At 38.9% G+C, this 21,592-nt stretch overlaps 1 protein-coding gene across 13 annotated transcripts in view; it reads right to left on the reverse strand.

Moving 5' to 3' along the window:
* The window catches only part of LOC135324836 (tumor necrosis factor alpha-induced protein 8), a 65,244-nt gene that overhangs the window by 12,843 nt on the left and 30,809 nt on the right, over positions 1–21,592 (reverse strand). Inside the window, exons 1-2 of one of the 13 annotated variants that reach the window (XM_064501817.1) lie at positions 9,090–9,212; positions 5,071–5,136 (exon numbers count right to left, since the gene is read on the reverse strand). The exons of 11 other annotated variants lie outside the window; for them this stretch is intronic. Coding sequence is in view for 1 of the 2 variants with exons in the window: in XM_064501803.1 (XP_064357873.1) it covers positions 9,090–9,120 (31 nt within the window). In the remaining variant the exon portion in view is untranslated. Of the gene's footprint in view, positions 1–5,070; positions 5,137–9,089; positions 9,234–21,592 lie in introns of those variants that run through there. One more of the 13 variants, XM_064501803.1, reaches the window with a different exon arrangement.

A 21,592-nucleotide genomic window follows, 5' to 3' on the forward strand; every position in this document is an offset into this window, starting at 1 on the left:
TCACTGTTTCATGTTATTTGTAGTTTCTGAGATAAAGTCTAAGCCACTGTTCCTCAGTGAATATTGTTAATATAAATGTTTCTGAATAAGCTTCAAAATTAATTCAGTTTTTCTTTTGTTACTGGGAAAAAATAGCCCTTGGAATCGCTAGTTCAAATATTCATCAGTGTCATTTACTCACTTTTGCTAATATTCAGCTATTCTTTTTTCTATAAAAAAAATCTCTTCCTAGAATAGTTTGCTAAAGAGGACATAGTAAAAGCAAAAACAGATCTCATGAAAGTTTAAGATTTAAAAACAATGCAATTTCTGCATTTTCTCCTTTTTCTCAGTCAAAGTTTTCTATGTATCTTGAAGGAGCTCATTACGTGGAGGCTTGTCTGTGCATGCGCTGATTCAGTGCTTTATTAATTCCTGTAACAAAGTGAAATGCAACCATTTTGGCATCAAGACCTGACGGGATCATTCCTAAAGGTCCAAAATCACAGATCAGTTTCTAAATACCTTAGAGAATCCTGCAAGTACCTATCTATATCTATAGCTGCTTAAAGTACATCCCAGAATATGCCTCTGAATTTCAAACGACAAACCGTCCAAGGACAAATGGTCTCAAATAGATGAAACGCTAACTCTCACTTTACTGCAATGTATTGTCATACCATAAACTGCCAGCACAACCACAACTCCGCACAGACGCCAACATTTGTATCTTGCAACACCAAACTGAAACATAGATTTCCCCTATTGCCACACAAAGCACACTGGCTGATCTTCCATTATTAATCTGTATAGTTAAAACTGCTGAGGCTGAATTCAGGAGGTACGGAAAAATATCTCCAAATTAGTTCATACAGTGCGCATCTGTTCCTCTGCATTGCTTTTGCAGAAACAGATCTGTGGTAAGCATTTCGATCCCAAGCTCCCCAAATTCAGTCAGCCATGAGTTGCAGGGGTGGCGGTTCTCTGCTTTTCATTGCAAGCCAGTCAAACACCAGAAATCAACAACAAACCCAAATTGTGGCAGGGAACCAAATGCAAAAAACAAACCAAACCCCCAAACTTAACCAAGGCAGGGAATCTTATGAAGAAAAATAGTATTTATGAGAAAAGATGCCAAAAGGATGAATGCAGAATAAAACTCTAAAAGGAGAGATTTCTTAATTTCTCTTCTCCCCACTCGCAACAAAATTGCATCCAACTGAGAGCAAGTTTAATGCCTACACTTTTGCTGACACTGGTGATAAGGAACCAACCAAGTTGCCGGCAGTCACATCTGCATCACTAATCACACAATGTATCCTGTTCAGGAGTCATTACAGAGATGTGTCCACGAAAGAAAAAATGTACAACTACCATTAAAAAACTAAAATAATTCAGGAAATCCACTGACCCAAGCAGAGAAAAAATGGAAATCTACACACTTTCCATAGTAAAAGAATTTGTTACTATCAGCATGTACAAAACTATCTTTCAAGTTGGTACTGTTTTCCAAATACTTTATTCTATTTTTATTCATTTCTATTTTTATAACGCAGAAACAGTCAGCTCAAGCACTGATATTTCTTACATAGTCATATACAGCAACTGTTACTACTGACTAGGAGATCGCTGGATCTAAAGTATTTACCCAGTGAGCAAACAGGAAAAAATAATCCTTAAACAAAAAGCTAGACTTTAAAACCATTATGAAATAGATCTGTTTATTTTTATCCTCCTGCTTCTTCTATTGAGTATGATGAAAGGAAAAACAAAAACAACAGTTGCTTAATACAGTGGCATAAAAATTAGTGTTTTTTTCCCTACCTCTTTATGAAATGTTCTCCTATTACCATAGATTGTAATAAAACCGTAACAGAAATCAGTCCGGGGGTTGAGATAACACCTGAAATACAGTTTTTGCTTGCTTGTTTTATTTATTACCCAACTGTGTTTATTGAGACTCCAAACATTTGGGAAGAGAACAACAACAAAAAAGCAATATGCTCCTCAAAAAACTCCTTACAAAATCATCACATTTAACATAAGATTTGACCAAATGATAAATACTGAGTGATGAAAGCAATCATGTGTGCCTCTGAATAAAAGATACAAATGATTATTAGTATCCTAGTCTCACATTTCCCTTATGCCACCCCTGGCTCATGTATTACAAAATACTCATCATTCTTAGAAGCCATTCATTTAGCCAGTTCCTATGTTTGGAAATAATATTGTTGAAGAACACAGCCTTTCTGAATGTGTGTGCAGGGCCCTCTTGCCTATCTAGATATAAAAAACTTATTTGATTCTCCGGGGATTGCCTATTGACTGACTTTTGCTCCCTGATCTCTAACTTCTGCCTGATTTATGGCTACTTGTAGTTTGCAAATTCCTCAAAGAAAACAACCCTAGGGTCTGAAAAGTGCTAGAATATAGTAAATGCCATCATAAACAGATAAATGAAAGGGAGAAGGGGAAAGTAAGTCACCAAAAGAAGCCATTCTGTAAAATGAAAAAATCAGATCTAATTTGAAAAGAAAGCATCACCTGCCTGTACATGGAGTACTGTGTCTAGTTTGAGGCTCCCCAGTATCTCTCCAAAAAAGGCACTGGCAAACCGGCACAAGTCCAGCAAAGATCCACCAAAATGGCTGGGGAGCTGGAATATATGACCTACAGGACAGGCTGACAGCAAGGTCTGTTTGGCCGAAAAGATGACTACCAGGGGACCTAAATGGTATCTGTAACTACTGACTGAGTGGTTACCAAGAAGACAGAGCCGCTCTTCCTGGAGATGCATAGCAAAAGAATAAGGGGAAATGGGCAGAAGCTGCAGCAAGGGAAATTCCAGTTAGATGTAAGGAAAATATTCTTCACAGGGAAGGTGGTCAAATACTGGAACATGTTGCTAGAGAAGCTGTAGGATCAGCACTTGTGGAGATATTAAGAGCTTGGCTGAACAAAGCCGAAGCAATGTCTTCTAACTTCACATTTGGATCTAACTTTGAATTTAGCTCTGCTTTGAGTAGCAGGTTGGGCCAGAGGACCCCCAAAGGCTCCTCACAGCCTAAGTTACCTATGATTCTATTTTCCAGGTAGCTCAAGGGGCTGTATCTTATTCACAATTAAACACGTTAGTCTTGCAGTTCACTATGGATTACTAGCTTTGATTGCGTCAGTATAATTATATTAATGGAATTTTCTTAGAGCAATCCAGCACTCAACCCAACAATTGTTGCTAAATGATTAACCTGAGTTTTAGTGATCCTGTAATGCAGCCTAGCTGCTACAGCAAATGCTTCCCCATGGCCTCTACTCAAATTACCACCTACCTTCCTCATCTGCTCCAGCTGCACAAGGAAGAGTGCTAAACTTGTGGTGTACACAGACTAGCAAAGCATTCTGTAGAAGACAGCTACTCAGTATTGGTTTCCAAACACGGAATACAGCAAAATAAAACACCAATTCAGCACATCAGATTCTAAGCCTGTAAAACAGGCAATGTGTGTGTCATCTAAACCATTTACAGAAAAGTTATCTTAAAGGTTAACCTCACTCGGTAAGGAAAGGTCATCTTAAAGGCTACCCTGATTTGGTTAGGAAAATAAATAAAACAAAACATTCCTTCAGTTTTTGAGGTGAGAGATTCAGAGCTGCTGCCAGAGTTTAACAGCCTTAAATCAGTGCTTTTACTGAGTACTGCAATGCCTACATCTAGATGTAATTCTACCAGCTACATTAAGAACCATGTGGAGTTGAATCCCTGTCCTCAAATCCATTCGTTGTCTTCCTGTATCTTGCTTCATTAAATACACAATCCTCCAAACATCATTAAAAAAGAAAACCTTACTTTGACTTGCTTGGATCTCCTGATTTTTTTCCCCAAATTTATGATTGCTCCTTCCTCATTAAGGTGCTCACTTCTTTTTCCATCCACTCCCACTATTTTGCACCTCTGGCAATGTTTTTTGCTGTGCATGTGGTATAGCATTACAATGTCCAGTTAGTAATGATTCTTTCTTGCTTCTCTTTCATAAACTTACTTCTTTCCTTTTTTCTTTTTCTTATTTTCAAAGTTAAAATTATAATATATTTTGCTTTTGGCTTGTCCTATTACTCTAGAACTCTAACAACCTATAGAAAGGATTACTTGAACTACGTAATTGTTAATCACTGTTTTGATTCACAGAACTGTGTACATGACATTTACAACCCCAATAACCTCCTAATGCTCTTCCTCTGCAGTAGGGAACTTATCAATGCAATAAAAAGCCTTCAACTGGTAAATCCGGATCACTAATATCCTTTGGAGCCAGATGATTCTTCCTATCTCTAAACAGAACTTTTCAGAATACTATCAGCAAAAAGCCACTGTTTCACCGGCCTTAATGTTTTATGGAGGTTATTGTTTTGACAAGGGAAGGTAGAAGTGGGGCAGGCAAAACAAAGGGAGCACACATTCCCTAGCCTGGGGGGCAGAACATGGGTCTAAAGGGGCAGTGGGGAGGTACGTACTACTAGTTCTTCTGTGCTGGTTCACTTTGTATGGAAAACAGAGCTCCACAATAGAAAAGGAGTCAAATCTCCAATTTTTGCAGCTGTCAAGGCTACCACAATTCACACAAAAACACTCCGTTTTGGGTCCAAAGAAATTCCATTTCTGTTTAACCTTATGTTTTTCATGTAATTTATTCTAACTCTGTCTGAAAACAGTTTGTAACTTCAAAAGTTGCCATGAAATGGGACTGTCAACATCCGATACGTTTGGCATTTAAGTATGGATAACATTCAACTTGCACAGTTTGAGTCTCCTCATTTACTGTCATAAAAGCATAAAAGATTCCAACACAGATGCTACCTAGCTTTCGATATGGTGGGATGACAGAATCTTATATTGACACACTACATATTACATTCCCAGAAATGATGTGGATGGAGTAATGGGCCATAAGAGCACAACAGCAGACATTTTATTATTTAAATGAGGAAGATTCTATCCTAGAAAACTCTCAGACAAATCTAAAAGAGCTCAAAGACCTGTCTGAGAAAGAAGTGACTGCAAAATGGCAAAGCAAATTCAGGACTACTTACAGGAGGGAATATTTACTTCTTAAAACAGTGAGTGCTCCATAATTTTATAACATGTGTGACTGAGTTCTGAAAGGAAAAAAAACAGGTGAGCTCATTCCTCAATAACCTCACTTGGATTAAAAAAATATGCTAATTGTGTCTATATAAAGCTCTGAGCACTTTTAGGAACGCAGAGAGGCGTCTCTCCCATGAAATATGGAACTTAAAACTAAATATTATAAAGATGCAATAGGCGCTCTCACAGCTTCTGAATTTGTAATACATTATCCACTGTTTCATAGGTTATGTATTACAAACCCTCTGATATCTAATATTATTCTACCCTACCTTCGAGACATTAGATTTATTTCCTGTTATTTTCTAAATATACAACCTAAAACCTGTAAATGAAGCTGAAGTCTTCTGAAGCTTTATGTAAATTGCTATTTCCTTTTATGGGAGAACTATTATGTCAAGAATCCATTAATATCACAAAAACTTTAACATGTATTTGCATGTACTTAAAAAGGTATATTCACGATACATATATTTAATATCAAGAACATTTCCCTGCAGACCATAGCAAGCAATTAAGTCAAATAACAGTCTGAAACCATTTGATACTTTCCTTGGTGCATGACTTATCTACCATACAACACCAGATTAAAATTACAGCATGTAGTAATATCTTACAGCCTGTTTCTTGATTTTACCATGCTCTTTGTTTCATCAAGCACAAAAGTAACTGCAGGAAAATATGCCAGGTTTATTTATAGCATGGCAGTTGTTGGAATCTGTATATGTAATGCAGACTGATGCCATGTATCTACATATCACTGTTCATATAGTAACACCATACATAAGTAACAGCATTGTGGTATACAGATGAATATAAAGATTGTTTAAAGGTTACTCAGCATCTCAACTGAAAAAAAAACCCCCCACGTTTGATGTCAGCATTCTAACATGCACCACGCAGAGATCAAAAACAGAAGCTGAAAAGCCTACATGCATTACTGCATACCCCATAGCCAACAATTAGTACAAAATACAGTTAAGTCACATTGTCTTCTAGCAATGTGTTTTTACTCCCAGTTCCTACGGATATAAATGAGAATAGATTTGAGATCAAAGAATATACCTTTGTTAAGTATGAAAAAAAATTAAGAGAAAAATCTTTGGCAGTTCATAATTCAAAACTAAGCTGGACTTTTGGGTTTCATTATAACAATGAGTATAATTTACTTTTATAACACTAAAACTTATGGGCTTTGATCTTGTTTTGCAGTTTTAAAAATATATATATTAAACCCTTAAATCCACTTTTTGCAGACTTCCCAATGTTCTCTAAATACTGCAATTACCTTCTATAAATAGCTAAAAATGAAGTATCGTTCTCTTCAGCAACAGATAATTGTCAGAATAGATGTGACATTCAAGACTATTACTGTGCCCTCAATCCTCCTTCCCCTTCAGGCTGATCCTCCATCATATGGTCCTAGAGTCAAGCCTGGAAGCTCCAACTATATTTCAGAATGCCTCATATATCACTTCACTTGCCCCTGCCCAACAATGCAGGTATCGACCACCTCAGCATCTCTGTATCTGGCAAAATGGAAATATTCTGCCTTTGCTTTTCATCTTACAAACAGCATTCCATTAATAATTTCCCTGTAGTTTTTTTCCTCCTTTCAGGCTTCAGCACGTAGCAGATTAGCTACTGTATTTCCATCACTACCTTTGGCCTTGAGATGTACGATATTTACCAAAATAAGTATTTTGTAAATCTTCTAAATGTACCCTCTGCCCCCTGTGTGACTAGTCATTGAGCTTTACCTAGTAATTCCCTGGATGGTCCTCATCATTTGTGGCTGAATCAGAACACCTATTTAGAGGGATGTTCACTCTTGCACTAAAAGGAAAAATCAACCACCTGCTTTGGTAAACTGCAGAAGAGATTGTCTGTCCTCAGTATTAAAAGCCTGAGCCTCAAAATCCAGTTTGAATTTGAGAAGTATCGATCTTTATGCAAAAAGCACACAGCCCTATTCTTGATGAAACTGAGCTGGTTAATTAAAGTCTGAATACTTAATTTCTGCCACATTCACTAAGCTATTTTGATCAGTCACCTTTCATGCAATGTTGAATCAGACTAGATAAAGTAGTACAAAGCTGCAATTCTGTGTATTCACCTGTTAATCTCAGTCTTTATTCACATACACTAAATCCCCTTTTCCCATGCACCTTATAAATTATTCCTCTACACACGTGAGCATATCATCACAAATGCATTTACAGAGTGACTGAGAAACTTTCGCAGTGACACCTGTAGCTCATCTTCTCATAATGGTGACTGTTTTTATTTTTCCACTCAAATTTATTAAAATCACAGTGCAGCAAAACCCAGTTATTTTCCCAGCTAAAAATAACTCAACCAAAAAGTTATCCCATCTTTCCTCCCTCAGCCACCTGCTCCAAATGCATTTTTCATCATGAAGATCCTGGCATCTCAAATTATATCAAAAGAAACCAAATAATTAGCACAGAACAGCAAGAGTCTTTTCAGAGAATTTTGAGAATCTGAGTCAGCTAAGAAGGTAAGAGGTTTCTTTAAAGAAACCAGTTTACATTTCAAATATAGCCAACTTTATAAAATTGTCTGGAACTTCCTGTATATAAAGCAGAGGACCTTTCATGCTATGGCATGCATGCTGATCTCTCCTGCTGTACCGCTGGGGGAGAACGTTCACACTGCCATAGTCTTATTCGCAGTTTCTCTTTTTCAAACAGTTTCTATGGAGAAATATTTTTCAGTTCTGCTTTTCAATAAATCAGTCCTACAGAATCCTCTCGGGAAGAAAAGCTGCATTTCAGTTTATCTGTTCATTCAATGAGAGAGGAAGATGAAACAGGGAGCATTTTTATAACTCTTATCAAAACACAGGCTATCGTGCTTTGTTATTAAGTCCACTCTATCAGCATTTTTACCATTATGTTTGATTCAGTCCAAACCTACTTTTCTGAGGATCAACAAAATACTCTTTTATGCAAATGGATACATGCCTATAGTAATGGTATTCTTCATGTGGGGGAAGCTGTAAGAGTGTGAGGGGAAAGCCAGCTGAGATATTCTGAAAACATCTTGTTTTCCCCAAATGCAAAATGCTTGGGTTTCCTTACTACTTGCTAATCTATTTTTTCTGTGCCATACTGAATCTCTGTAAGGTTGAGGCTCCCTAGGGACTATTCATAACCATGAAACATCAATTCTGTTCTAAGAAATCCAACTTATAACCCCACTATTGCCCTATTCTCTTCTGTATAAATGGCCTTTTGTATGTACACACTTTCAGGAAATGACCCTCCTCCTCCTCCCCCACGCACTCCCTACTATCCGCCCCCCTGACTCGCACAAAACACCCCCCTCCCCAAAACAACACGAGTGAATAATTGTGTTTTTGTTGGAGCACTTCCAGCCGCTCCACACGTTCCACTCCAGGAGCAGTCAATGAAGCCCTTCAGCTTTGGCACACTTCTCTGTTTAAACACGCACACTCACACACCACACACACACACGTGTGTGCACTCATTCTGAAAGGGAAGTAAGCAGCACCAAGCTCATTCCCAAAATAATGACCTTTCACTTCTCCCCCACACAACTTCCTCTTTTGTTAAAAAATACAGCACTTGCAATTTCAAAAAATCTTCCTCTTTCAATCGGCTGTTAATGTTTTAAAACACCATTTCACACTCCTAAGTGTGAAACTCACTTCATTCACATGCTCCTAAGTTACCACTGCAGAGACAGACATAAGATATCCCTGGTGTCAACATGTTGGTGATTTCATTTCCAGTGAAATCTAAAGAAAATTCTTCAGATGATTTTGCCAAGACGTTTTCCCTCCCCTTTCAACAACCGAAAGCTAAAAAACGAGCAGAAACTCTCACTCATGCTTTCTTCTGGCTCACAAAAGCAGCTCGGACGATGCTAGATGTATTTTTCCTTTAATCAAGGCCTTTAAAAATATTTAAAATCATACCTTCCTTGGATTCATCAGCTTCCGAACTCATGGTGTCAGTGTAACTCACTGGAGACCAGATCACAGCTGACGTGAGCTTTGAGAAGCAGCAAGCCAACTTCTCAAAGGGGAAAAAAAAAAAAAGAAAAAGGGCTGGGATTTTAAGGGGAAAAGTCTGCGAATTCAACAAATCACAGAGAAGCTACGTGAAAAGGATCCCGCCCCCTTCTGAACTGCATACGAGCAACTGTCTGGAAAAACAGCACCTTAACAGAAACTCTCATTTTCCTTGCCAGCAGTTGCCGTTTATGCATTTTATTCCCCCTAGTCTTTTAGGCTGTAGAGAGGGTGGAGTTCTACTTGTTACGGCTTGCCAACGTGGTATGAGAAAGCAAGCGTACGACACCAAAAAACCCTGAGCGTGGAACAGCGTCTGATTGTGGTGACTGACAAACAGATTGGGGCGCTGATATCCTGCAGTAAAATTTAATTTAAATCACTTTTAAGCCTAAACTATACATTTCAACACTACTTGCTATCTAGAATTCATTCTGTAGCATCTGCAATTGTACTGACTAATACAGGATGACTAAATAAATGCTTAAAGGATGAAAAGCAGCAGCCTTCTTTCAGGTAGTTCAAGCTAAAGCTAAAGAATTGTATTACTTTTTCCTTCACCATGGTCAACAAATGGTGCTATCTACTCTGAAAGCAGCAACTGGTCTCTGATTCTTGAAAAAACTATTTGACTCCTTTGCGTTATAGCCCCCTCCCACATATTAATAAAGATATCCTTTTTAAAGGCATATTATACAATATTGTTTTACAGCACAGCAAGAGAATGGCTATGTTTTACAGCATTCCCCTGACTAGTCACACGACAGAAGTCATGAACAGGATGCATGCCTTCAGCGCAAAAGCAATGGCAGTTATTTGGAAGCCTATTTTCTGATTGGCACAGCCTTCAGTAAAATCCCAGGATAACTAGGAAATATCTTTTCCTTATTTATTGCTTTACTATATTTTTAGTGCAGCAAACAGAACAAAGCCTCTGTGGAAATGCTATTGTTCAGGCACAGGAGCAGAGGTGCGAGCTCTCAAGAGAAGTGCCGGCTGCACTGCCTGCACGGGCATGCAACCAGCTGCGCCGCTGGCGCGGGATCCCCCCTGGCCTGCCCCAGCTATCAGGGTTAAATGTGCACCCCTGAGGGGGCTGGAGGGTCTTCGGGTAAGTGACGCTATAAGCAATTAGGGACTGCGTTACTGGAGTCATAGCCAAGGGGAAGTAAGTATATTCCAAGATGAAATCAGAAAGTGCCAAAGCTCCAGTCACAAGCTCAGTGTGCCTTCAAAAAATCCTTTGCGCACTTCTGATGGTAAAATTCAGCTACATCCATTAAAGTGTATTTGTAAGTAATGCAAGGCTTACATTGTAGGTAAGAAAGATGTTCTCACAGGTAAAAGGCATGGAGTCAGGAAGGGTGGTATGCATTCTTGAACCAAGGCAAATTTGCTTTGTGAATCAGGGTACATAGTATTTCCGAATGTGAGCAATTTTTGTCTTGCTTTGAGTGCTTTTATTCAGGATAGGGACGGCCTTTTACAACGTACTCGTGCCTGTACCATACCTAAGAAAGACGGATCTCATTTGCACTGAAGCCTCTTGATGATGCTGAAATATTTTTATCGGCAATAAGCACAACTCCACAGGTCTCTGACAGACACTCAAGAAGCTAGCTGTCTTCCACAGGCCTTACTACCTAGCCTGCTGTGGCAAAGTATAGCAGTTGTGTCCTTCAAAGCACACAGAGTGAAAGGGAATATTAATGTAAATGGTATCACAGAAAAAAAGCAACTACAACACCAAACTAGCTAAAGAAGCCACATTTTTCAAGCAAAAAAATAAATAAAAAAATAAAAGAATTATTACTCCTCCACATCTTCCTGCTCCCCAAATGCTGGTTTGGGGTAATTACTGGATAGCAGATTGAAACCACTCAGAAAAACCCACACAGAATAGAAGAGGAACAGGAAGAAACACAGCATTAGCCAAGGTTAACTGTAATAGCTTTTGGGGTCCCTTGATTAAAGGTAGTGTTCTTATGGAAATAAAATAGCCAGAATATAATCTGGTATCCTTCCATAATTAGATTTACACAATAGATGTCTTTCTCCTATTGTAGATGACAGATAGACAGGGAGAGAGAACGAGCCTTGCAGCTAAACCTCAGAAAGTTTTGTAATTTTAGATTTCTGAAATCTCTCGGACACGTTAGAACTCTGAAGACAGATGAGAAAAATCTGATTATTCTGATTTGTTTCTTCTCTACAGAGTCCAGATTGCACCTCCTTACCCAGTTCTGTTCCTTTTGTGTACAGGGTTGCAATTCAGACTTTAGACACTTATTTTTTATATTTTCATTTGGGTTGTTACGCTTCTTCAAAACACATCTGTCAGCTGAAAAGACTCCAAGCAGCCTGAAGACAGTTCAGGTAGGTAATTTTCCAGTCTTACGATAAATAGTGACTTCTAACGGCAGAAGCTTATTGGGTCATTATTATCCTCGGAGTCTCCACCCGATGAACAGTCCTCGAACTCCAGTAAAAGTAACAGGGTAAGGTAAAAATTAAATAGAGACTCGGTGGATGATGCCCTTGCACAGGCAAGAGACGATACTGCAGTATGCCTGGAAACTTGAAAAACCCTTTTAATCTGAATGAGATAAGGTGTGAGAAGGACAAAACAAAGAATGACAAAACTCTAAAAACAGAATCTGTAGGCAAAAATAAAATTCATAGGACAGATTCTCGGGGGGGGGGGGGGGGGAATAACTTCCTAAAATGAAGGGCTTAAAATCCACCACACGTTCTCCCATTTGGACAGAAACTATCTCTGAGGGAAGGCCAAAAAACTCAGAAGAAAATTAGATCTAAAATATGTGGCAGAACACACACAAAAACTGGCTTTACACACTAGTTTTCAGTGGTTCAAAGTTTAGAAACGATGATGCTGGATAGGACAAGGAGGGTAAAGTAAAGTGTCGTCTTTCACACACTCTTCCCTTAAACGAAAAAAAAAATTCTGTTGCAAGTGACCTAAAAGCCCCTAACTCTGCTAACTCAAACGCCAGAACACCGCACAGAGGACAGAGAGCAGCCAGGCCTTGGCTTACTACAGCAATATATAGGGCATTCTTGAAGGAAGGGTAGCTGTGGAAGTACCTCTCCTACCCAGCTTATAATTCTGCTAATGTTTTGTTTCCCAAACCACACTTAGTCACCTCTGTGTACATAGGCATTTTCTTAAAATCAATTTTTAAAATAATGAAAATTATAGAAGGTCCAAAAAAGTCCTGCAACACCTGCCAAGAGGACACTGAAGCTTAATACTTAAATATCAAAACAGACAATAATGTTTTGGTTTACAAAAAAGAGGAAGCAGACCTACTATATGAAAAGGATCAGGAAGAAGCTTTAAAGAGGAGGCAGCTGCCATGGAGCAAGAACAAATCTGCTACTGCAAAAAAACCACACGGCCATAGAGCAGTTCTAGAGAAGAAAGTGGTAATATAACATTTCAGACATTATATATTCCTGGGAAGAAAAAAAAAAGAACACCCTCCTCTTTGCTTAAATAAGTTTTGCTCTTCCAGAATGTCAGGTTAAATGCATTGCAAACTTCTAAAAAATAAAAATAAGGTACACGCCAACTTTAACTCCCTGTTACAGGCAATGGCCACCAACCATTTTCTCTTTATAAGCCAACTGCATGTCTTTTGCTGGCTACAACTGTACTGAACTATTTGAAGCCACATGACAGCACTTTGATTGTGGTAGAGGAAATCTGGGTTTCCCAGCCTCACTCTCAGCTGTGATAAAAGACGCACAAGTGCCTTGAGAGAGCTGGTACTCATAACTGCAGCTGTGATTTCTTTATGCTATGCCAACAGCCATGCCACAGACATTTTCGTTCCCAGAAATTGTCAAGGGTGAGGTAAATGAGAATGTTATGTGATCACTATGATGAGAAAGTAAAGCTTTGCACTAAACTGTCCCATGGAGGACTAGAGACCTGAAAAAGTAGCAAGTGCACAGCTGTTTTCATGGTGTAAACTCACTGCTCAAGGAAGATACCATACTTGCATGTGTGTAACCTAGGGATTACTTAAAACTTTGCAATTTAGCAATCGTGGTAATATAAAAGGAAGTTTACCCCAGAAACTTCTCTCCTCCATAACCCCAACATCCGTACCTGCTTCTGATACAAGGGTTATTTGTTGACTCATTTTCAACTTCTGGCACTCTTCATGGGGAGTGGATTACAGGCATGAAGACGAGGCAGTTCCCTACCTCAGCACTTCACTTCCAAACAAATTTCCCATAGGACAAGGAGAACATTGGACACAGTCCTAAAGCAGTCACATGTCCTATTATATCTTGATGAGCATCAGCTGCAAAACATAATGACACTATGACACATCTGTCCCTATAACTGCGTTTCATAATTTCATAATTCTCAAATATTTGAGTTTTGCTCAAATTGACGTTTTGAAAGGGGATGAGATGAAAGACTGCTGTATTTTGATCCAAGGTTTTCTAAGCAGAAATAAATGCAATAGATGTGTTCTGCATACACCTCTGGAAATTTCAAACATGCAACCCTATCAGAATAGCAACAAGGCATTTGTAATAGCTCCGAAAAATGGCACAAGTCTTTAGACAAAAGTTTGGGGCAAAAAAGAGGACAAACGGTTAAATTCAAAAACACACCATCAGGGAATTAACTGTAGTAAACTTTTTTGGTAAGCGTCTCCTCGCTTTCAGTAGAAGTTACCAATTGAGTAAGCATCAAAGACAACGTATAAATTTGCCTCTGACTTGCTGCGTTGGTCCTTCTTCACATCTTTCTCCAGTGGCATTACAAATTTTCAGACAAGCAGCCCATAACTGCACAAAGTTTCAAGATGCACAGATTTAATAAAATGGGAGAAATTTGTCTTTTCTAGCCCTTCACTATTAGTTTCTGCTAGCGGATGTGCTTCTGTGTCTCCCTACTGTGTGCTGAGGTCTCCCAGTGCTGGGCTCTGGTGATGCTGCCCCTCTCCTGGGGGGCAGAGCCCGAGCCGCCAGGCATCTCCCAGCTGCCCATCTCTCTGCCCGCCCCGCTGCTGCTGCACACGCGTATCGCAGCTGCGTGTGCTCTGCCACGTGCATCTCGCGGGTGCGCTGCTGCTGCACACGGAGCAGGGAGGCAAGGCTGCCAAGGGCAGCACTGTCTTTAGCGAGGCCTCTCCCTTCAAACTACATGCTGGCTCGACAGCAAGGCTGAACTGCTGCAAGTAAAGACATTTTCTCTCCCGACGCATCTCTCAGCTCCTGCATCCTTTTGCCATCACAGCTAAAATAACACTGCTACAGGCAGAAGCAAAGGGGAGGCAAGGGTTCACATGCTTCCTTAGTCCCATTTGACTCAGTCTCCTTAGCTGTGCCCATAGCTCAGGCAATGCAGCCCCACTCACCAAACGCCGAGATGACTTGCTCCCTGAACGGGCGACTTCTGAACTTATGTGGGTTTTGCTTTGCTATGTGTCAGCTCTCCGCAGTCTCGGTTCTAACACACATTCGACATCGCAGCAGTTAGGTGAGTAATCTGTTTCAAAAATAGCTTGGAGCCACTTTGAATTATCCACTGCTTGGCATTATAGGTACCAAAGTGGGGGGAGGAGTTTGCTTTTATTTTAAGAGCTGCGACAGGCCTTATTAACAGATTGTTCTCAGATTCCTGCAAATAATAGGGTTAAAAACTAGAGCTACGACACAGCCTGTCTCCCTAGCGCAACCAGATTTCACAAAACAAGACTGATCAGAAACCTTATCGCCTAATCTGCTTGTGCGTTTAGCACATACATGCTAAAGAGATCAATCTGTTTTATAATTGCTGCTTCTCCACAATTACATAGTCATCTTGCATTAAGTACTGAGCAACTATGATCAGCGGAAAACCATTAAAAACAACGGCTTACGTGCAAAAAAAAAAGTTTCTAGGAGCTGATGATTTTATGAAATAGTGGACTAGAGAAAGTTGTATACTTCAAAGTCTTTGACCATTAACCTAATTCCACAACTCCAAGAACAGCAGCAAATTTCAAGATAAAGGTTCAGAAACATATTGCTCCAAGATAATCAAAACTGCCAGCGAAAAAACTGATTGCAGAATCAATCACTTTCTGAAATAAATACAGAATTTGTATTTAATCCTTTCTCTAGACATTTTTCCCATGATAGGCTGGCAGAAAACAGAATGCCTATAAATTAGCCAAATCATTTCTGGAATATGTCAAGGAAAGAGAGATTTTATGGTATTATTTGTAAAGTATTAAAACACCAATGTAACAAACGCAAGAGATAGTAGACTGATAAATCAGCTTTCCTTCTACAGATTCATGAACTCTTCCCACCTATGTTTATACAGTTAACGGACTTGTGTAACTAGAAAGTCATACAATTAATTTCCACAAAAAACTAACTGCTAGTTAGTAATTCTGAGGAAGCTTCTTGAAGTAGAATGTATTTGCATATAGTTACAAATATTTTTTGTAGAATTACCTTGAAAGAAAATTCAGACAACAAAAGTGTTTAGTAGGATTAGAAATATGACAGTGTATGAGTCAACACCAAATATTCTTTTAAATGAAACCTTGCTTAATGCCATCTACTTCTGCATGCAATTCTACCGCTTCTTTCATTAGCCTATAGTCTCATAAGACTTTAAACCATATATTTGAATTCCTCAAGTTCAATAATAAAGATCTTGGACTTCTTTGGAAGAATAATACCTTACCTCCAAATATCTAACAGAGAACTCTGCTCCTACAGTATTAAAAGCAGTGCTGGATATAAAATTTCCAAGGAGATTTTAACTAACCAGGAACAGTTCAGAAGAGCAACAATAATTGAGAGAGAGACTGAATTTACAAGAGAATTCTTCTAGAAGAAAGAACTTTAATAAATAAATACCATTAATCCTCTACTAAATGTTGTTTGGGATGCTTCAAAGTGACTAATTAATAAAGGATAAAATAACAACAGTTAGTTGTTAGTCATTGCTTTATTTGCATTTGTTGTTGCTTTATTTACTCTTACGTCAGCCCTCTAAAGAGATGGTCAAACAACCCAAAGGCTGCCTCAACTCAAGTGACCAACAACAGAATTATTTCGTAAATCTCTCTACACTGTAACTGTGATTTCTAGAAGACAAAGCATTTTTCATCAGTCCATGACTGGGGAGGAAAAAGCATGCAGGGAGGAGCACAGAGTCACAGAAAAAAACCCTAGATTTTCAGGTTTTTTGCGCTATATCCAAGTTGTTCTGCTCTCAGTTCTGCACTTAAACAGTTACACACAGACATTCAAATTAGCAAGCCAAAAAGCTATTTTAAAGTTATTTCTTAACCCAGAGATAGAAAACACCATCAGTAGTTGTGTCACTTCTATTATTGCAAAAGCGAATGCAACATGCGCCATCTGTGTAACACAAGTGCAGCAAAAACAAATTCCAGCTCTTATGCAATTTTGCCAACTTGGGATTTAATGTTATTTTACATTAAAAGAGAACTTTTGACTAGCTGTGCTATGTTGGTATTGTTTATACAGCTCTGTAAGTGAGAGAACTGGATGCAAAAACCCATCTGTTGTCGCTATAGCCAAACTTTTCTCCCAAGATCTATTTGTTTTACTACCTTTCACTGTAAAACCCACATATACCAAAACAATCTTGGGAAAATTCAGTCCAGTGAAAGCTAGAGAGACAAGATTAACCAAAGCATTAGCAGGTGGAATCTACAAGCCAAGTCTGAAAAATACGGGAATTACAGGTTTTGGCCTGATCCTTGCTGCATGCTATTCCTTATCATTAACTCTGTTTTATCCTTTTGCATTGCAGTTTTCATAGTGATTCACACAATGTTGCTCAAGCCACCTGCTGAGGCACTTGCAATACTTTGAGCTATTCGGCAGACCCATAGATGCTACTCTGGCCTATGTTTCTACTACGTGGTTAAATTATAGAAAGTCCAGCCCCAAGTACCACAGAGTGATCTCCCCCCTTCCCCCCGCCCTGAACTGCTCAGCCTCCCTTACTTCATTCTATTTCCCCCATCTGTGCTTTCCTCCTTGCCTATTTCCATACCCTCTCCTTCAGCATCCACTCTGCATCCCGCTAGTTCATCAAGGCCCAGCTCATCCTTTCACTTCCAAACGGCAAGAGCAAAGCATGCAAATGCAGTGCCACAGGAACACGGGTCTGACTGTGGGCGCAGCTTCCAGTCAAAGCAAGCAAAACTTGGGGCTTCACCACAAGAGTGAGCAAAGCAAAAGTGTGTCTAAATACCTGCTGTAACAGTAGCACAGGATGATAAATGGATTCAAAATGAGCCCGCCAAGTTAAGGGTTGGAAGAAATGCAATGCTGCCAAACAAGTAACACGGGGGGGAGGTAAGAAAGTATACACACAAGAGGCTTCATAAAGTTGAGCTTGCCTGACTAATATTGAACATAAGCTTTACAGATGGGACTAACAGGACTTTAAAAATTTCATAATAAAGTTACAAAGTTCATCCATGCAATACCCATAATAATGTCAATAGCATTTGCAATAGCACAGTAATGTCACAATAGTGCTTCTCCAGTGCTGACCACCTGAGAAGACAGCGTAACAGTAACCACTTTGCACACTGCAAAGACTCTGTGCAGGATAGGTTTTCCAAGCCCAAATCACTGCTACAAGTATGTTGTCTCAGATTTCTGGTTTACAAATAGTGATAACAGTTTTTAAACTGCTGCTGGCAATTTTCAGAAGCTCTGTGGTAAAGAGGTGAGGAAACTTAGCCTCAAAATGCAACTTTTTTCATGAGCCATCTGCTAACAATCCTGTTTCAATGCTAGCACAGCCTCAGCACAGGATGGAGGCCAAATATATTGAAGGCTGTGTTAGCTTGATCTGCACCTTTGGGCCTCCAGGTGAGCAGGATCGTTGTCACGGAACAGCACCCTGCCACATTACATGACGGCTAATGAAGTTCACAGGCCTACATTTTTTCCTTTCCAAACAACTTTGCAAATTCACACACAGAGCAATGCTATGACTTCTGAGATATGAACTCCATATAACGCTGCTGCCATGACTGCAAGCACAATCTCGTATGAAGCCATTAATAGTATGATGGCTTTACAGTAGCCAGGTAGCTATCATGCATTGACAAGCACGCTTATTTATCCAGCAGTTACCATTTAGTGAAGACAAGGTTTCAGTGCAGGATAAAGTATAAAACAATTTATCAAGAGCAAACATGCTGAATAACATTAAATGACTTGTTTGCTACGAACAAACAGGCAACAATCAGCAATACTTGCTAAATGTTCAGAAGATCACAGAGGACGCAATAAAAATCATGTAGTCAAAGTTCGCTGTCTTTTGAGGGCCTTGCACCAAGAACTGCAATAGTTACAGATGCAGGTTTATAGCACTATTTCTCCAGATACTAAAAATTACATTTCTGGCTTTAATTCCTCCTTTAAAAAAGCACACACTGGTCATTACTGTCAAGATAGTTATTCCAAGTAAAAGACCTTATAAAAAACATTATAAAAAACATTGATGAAGAGACTAGCAAGAACAGAGATAAGAATGTGGAATCCTGCAGTTTGACAAAAGAGTACAGGAGATCTGAGTTAAATTTAAGATTTTTGTGGCACACACACACAGAAAAAAACTTCCCAGAGATAGTTTATGGTAAAATTCTTACAAAATGGTCATGTTATTATATGACATCACATCCTTCACAACAATGAAGGGAAGGTCTAAGAAGAAATCTGAGGAGCAGAATGTCAAAATTACTAACGTAAGAAATCCTGTACCAGAAATTGAAAATGCACAAAAGTGTCACTAGATTCCCTAGATTATTGGGGAGTAAATACACTACACAGAGACAAAAAGCTTCACCACAGAAGACGAGAAGAGATACTTAAGCTAATTCTACTCTGAGCAAGATGCAAGAAAAGAGGTATTTCCAGATACTTATGCATTAAAACACAGTGCTGGAATAATTTTAATTAAAAGGGGGCATTTTAATTAAAACCAGAGAATCCAATATTACCTAGCCAAAAGACAAAAGAGCTTGAAAACAAAGCGGCTGAATTAGTGTTAAAAACGGTATGATTTAAACAATCCTACTGGAGTTCATGGCTAATCCGGTACATTTCTCTTTTAAAAGGTATTGTAGTGATGACGACAGAACAACATATTGAATAGTATCTTAAAATAGGAAAGCTTTTGTTCATATGAAAACAACATACATATGGGAAAATACGTGTCGCAGTTTGTGAGGGCTGTGTTCCAATTTCAAGCTGACAATCCAAGTGTTTTGCTAATACATAACAATCAAACCATGCCCCTTTTCTTTTAGATGCCAAAGTCATTAATCATGCAAATGCTAAAAACATCACTTGCATATCAAATGCAATCTTATCCAGATAAAATTTCAAATCAAATAAAACTATAAAAATACCAAGCTATGAGAAAAACCTCCTTTTAGTTCAAATTTAAATAAAAGAGATTAAAAGAGGGATTTAAATGGATGCTAAATCTAAGCAGAGTTTACTCTTTAAAAATTCAGTTTAGTTACAGTTTACATTCACAAGCCAGATGTACCTAATTATGTGGTGTTCATTCAAAGAACCATATTGATTTCTGCATATTCCAAACTGGTCTTAAATTAGTTTATTATTTGCCTAAAGCTTAGACTGAACCCACATCAAGAATTTAGAAAAATACTTGTAAGAACTGGCTTTCTTTTGGGAAAATGGTAGGTAGGACTGTTCTGAACAAGTGCTAAAAATTATTTCCTGTGACCCAAACTTAAAATAAAAAAAAGATAATTTGTGGCAGCCTTAAAAGGAAAATTTTCAGCACTCACTTATCCTGGTCCATGGTGATATTTTCGGAACTAAAGTGCATTAGGAACTCTGCATCACGGTCTAAGTCAGAGTGATTCTCTAAAGACGTAGTATTATCTTGCTCTTCCTCCTCTCCATGTGCCATGCTAGCATAGGCACATCGTGTTCTGAAAAGGAGGATTCCTATTAAAGCCAACTTTTAATATACATGTAACTTTTTTTATTGGCCAGGAGAATTTTAACCTCAGTCAGCTCTCAGCTCTCGTGCACTGCTGCACAGCCACATGATCGTTTATGCTGGCATGAAGGTGAGGCTGATGAAGGGGAGGCATGACCAGGCAGGGAGGACAAGACAGCCGCTTCAGCAGTGAGTCTAAGGTGCACCAATCCTTTTGAAGAGTTAGGCTCACAAGTCAAATATTCATTTAGAAAATGAGATATAGATGCTTTTAAAACTGTTACTTTTATTTTTAAGACAGTAATTCTGTGCAATTGTTAAGAAAGAATAGCTATTAAGAGTAGTCACTAATAACACTGTACCTTCTACTGTGTGCTTTGCAAAGAGAAACCAAAGTTCTTTACAAAGAAAGAGTGGCATTCTCACTGTCATTCACAGTTCACCCATTTTTCCAGATATTAAAGAGGCTTATGCTAGTGAGCAATGCAGGTAAATTTTAGACGTTAACTCTAATGTTTGGCATATTAGCGTTACATTGAAATGGCAACACTGGATTTTGATTGATTGCATCTAAGAGTTCCAATGAAAATAAAACTGAGGAATTTTAGCTGGAGCCCAAATAAGTTTTTTTAACAAAAAGAAAGTCCAAGTCAAAGTACTTTATCTGCTTTACAGGAAATTCATCCTTTCGTTCTTAGAATGTCGTAGTAACAGAAATAACTCAATGTGCACTGGCCCCAACCTAATGCCACTCCACAGGATTATTCCAAGACCTTCACGAACTATTTCAAGTATTTAGTTGCAAGAAAGAGACATAACTAATAAAATCTGAATGACACTTCTAAGTTTATTTGTTCACTATCTTCTTCACTGAAAGCTGAATTGCAGCACAGCCTTACGACAGTTAGTTAACTGCTTAGGCAGCCTGTCTGTTGGAGCTGCACTGCTGTAATTTGTTTACAGTCTCAGCACTTCACCACGTGCTTTCATAATTCGAGACTCAGGATGTACAAGAGATGATATCTTCGGTCATTAAGGGGACTAAATGGGGCAAGGAAAAAAAAGATTATCCACACATTCTGGCACCACTGGCAAATGTATTACATGTTCATATGTGACTCTGGCATTTTTATAAGGACTCCCATCTGACAATCTATGTGTTGCACAGATGTGAACCTCAAAAATCGATCTCATCCTCTACCTTACAATAGGAAGAAGAGATATTAACAGCTCAGGAGGAGTGTTTGGGAGCAACAGGACACGAGGCTCTTCTCCCCGCCTGTGCTCAGCCAGGCGAGGAAGGCCTGCCTTGGAGGCAGGGCTGCCACCAGCTTGGGGAGCTGACGAACCATTTTCACTTGTGATTTTTGTCAGCGACTGCTTGAGGCCACCG

Source organism: Dromaius novaehollandiae, chromosome Z (genome assembly GCF_036370855.1).
Source record: "Dromaius novaehollandiae isolate bDroNov1 chromosome Z, bDroNov1.hap1, whole genome shotgun sequence".
NCBI classification, from domain to species: domain Eukaryota; kingdom Metazoa; phylum Chordata; class Aves; order Casuariiformes; family Dromaiidae; genus Dromaius; species Dromaius novaehollandiae.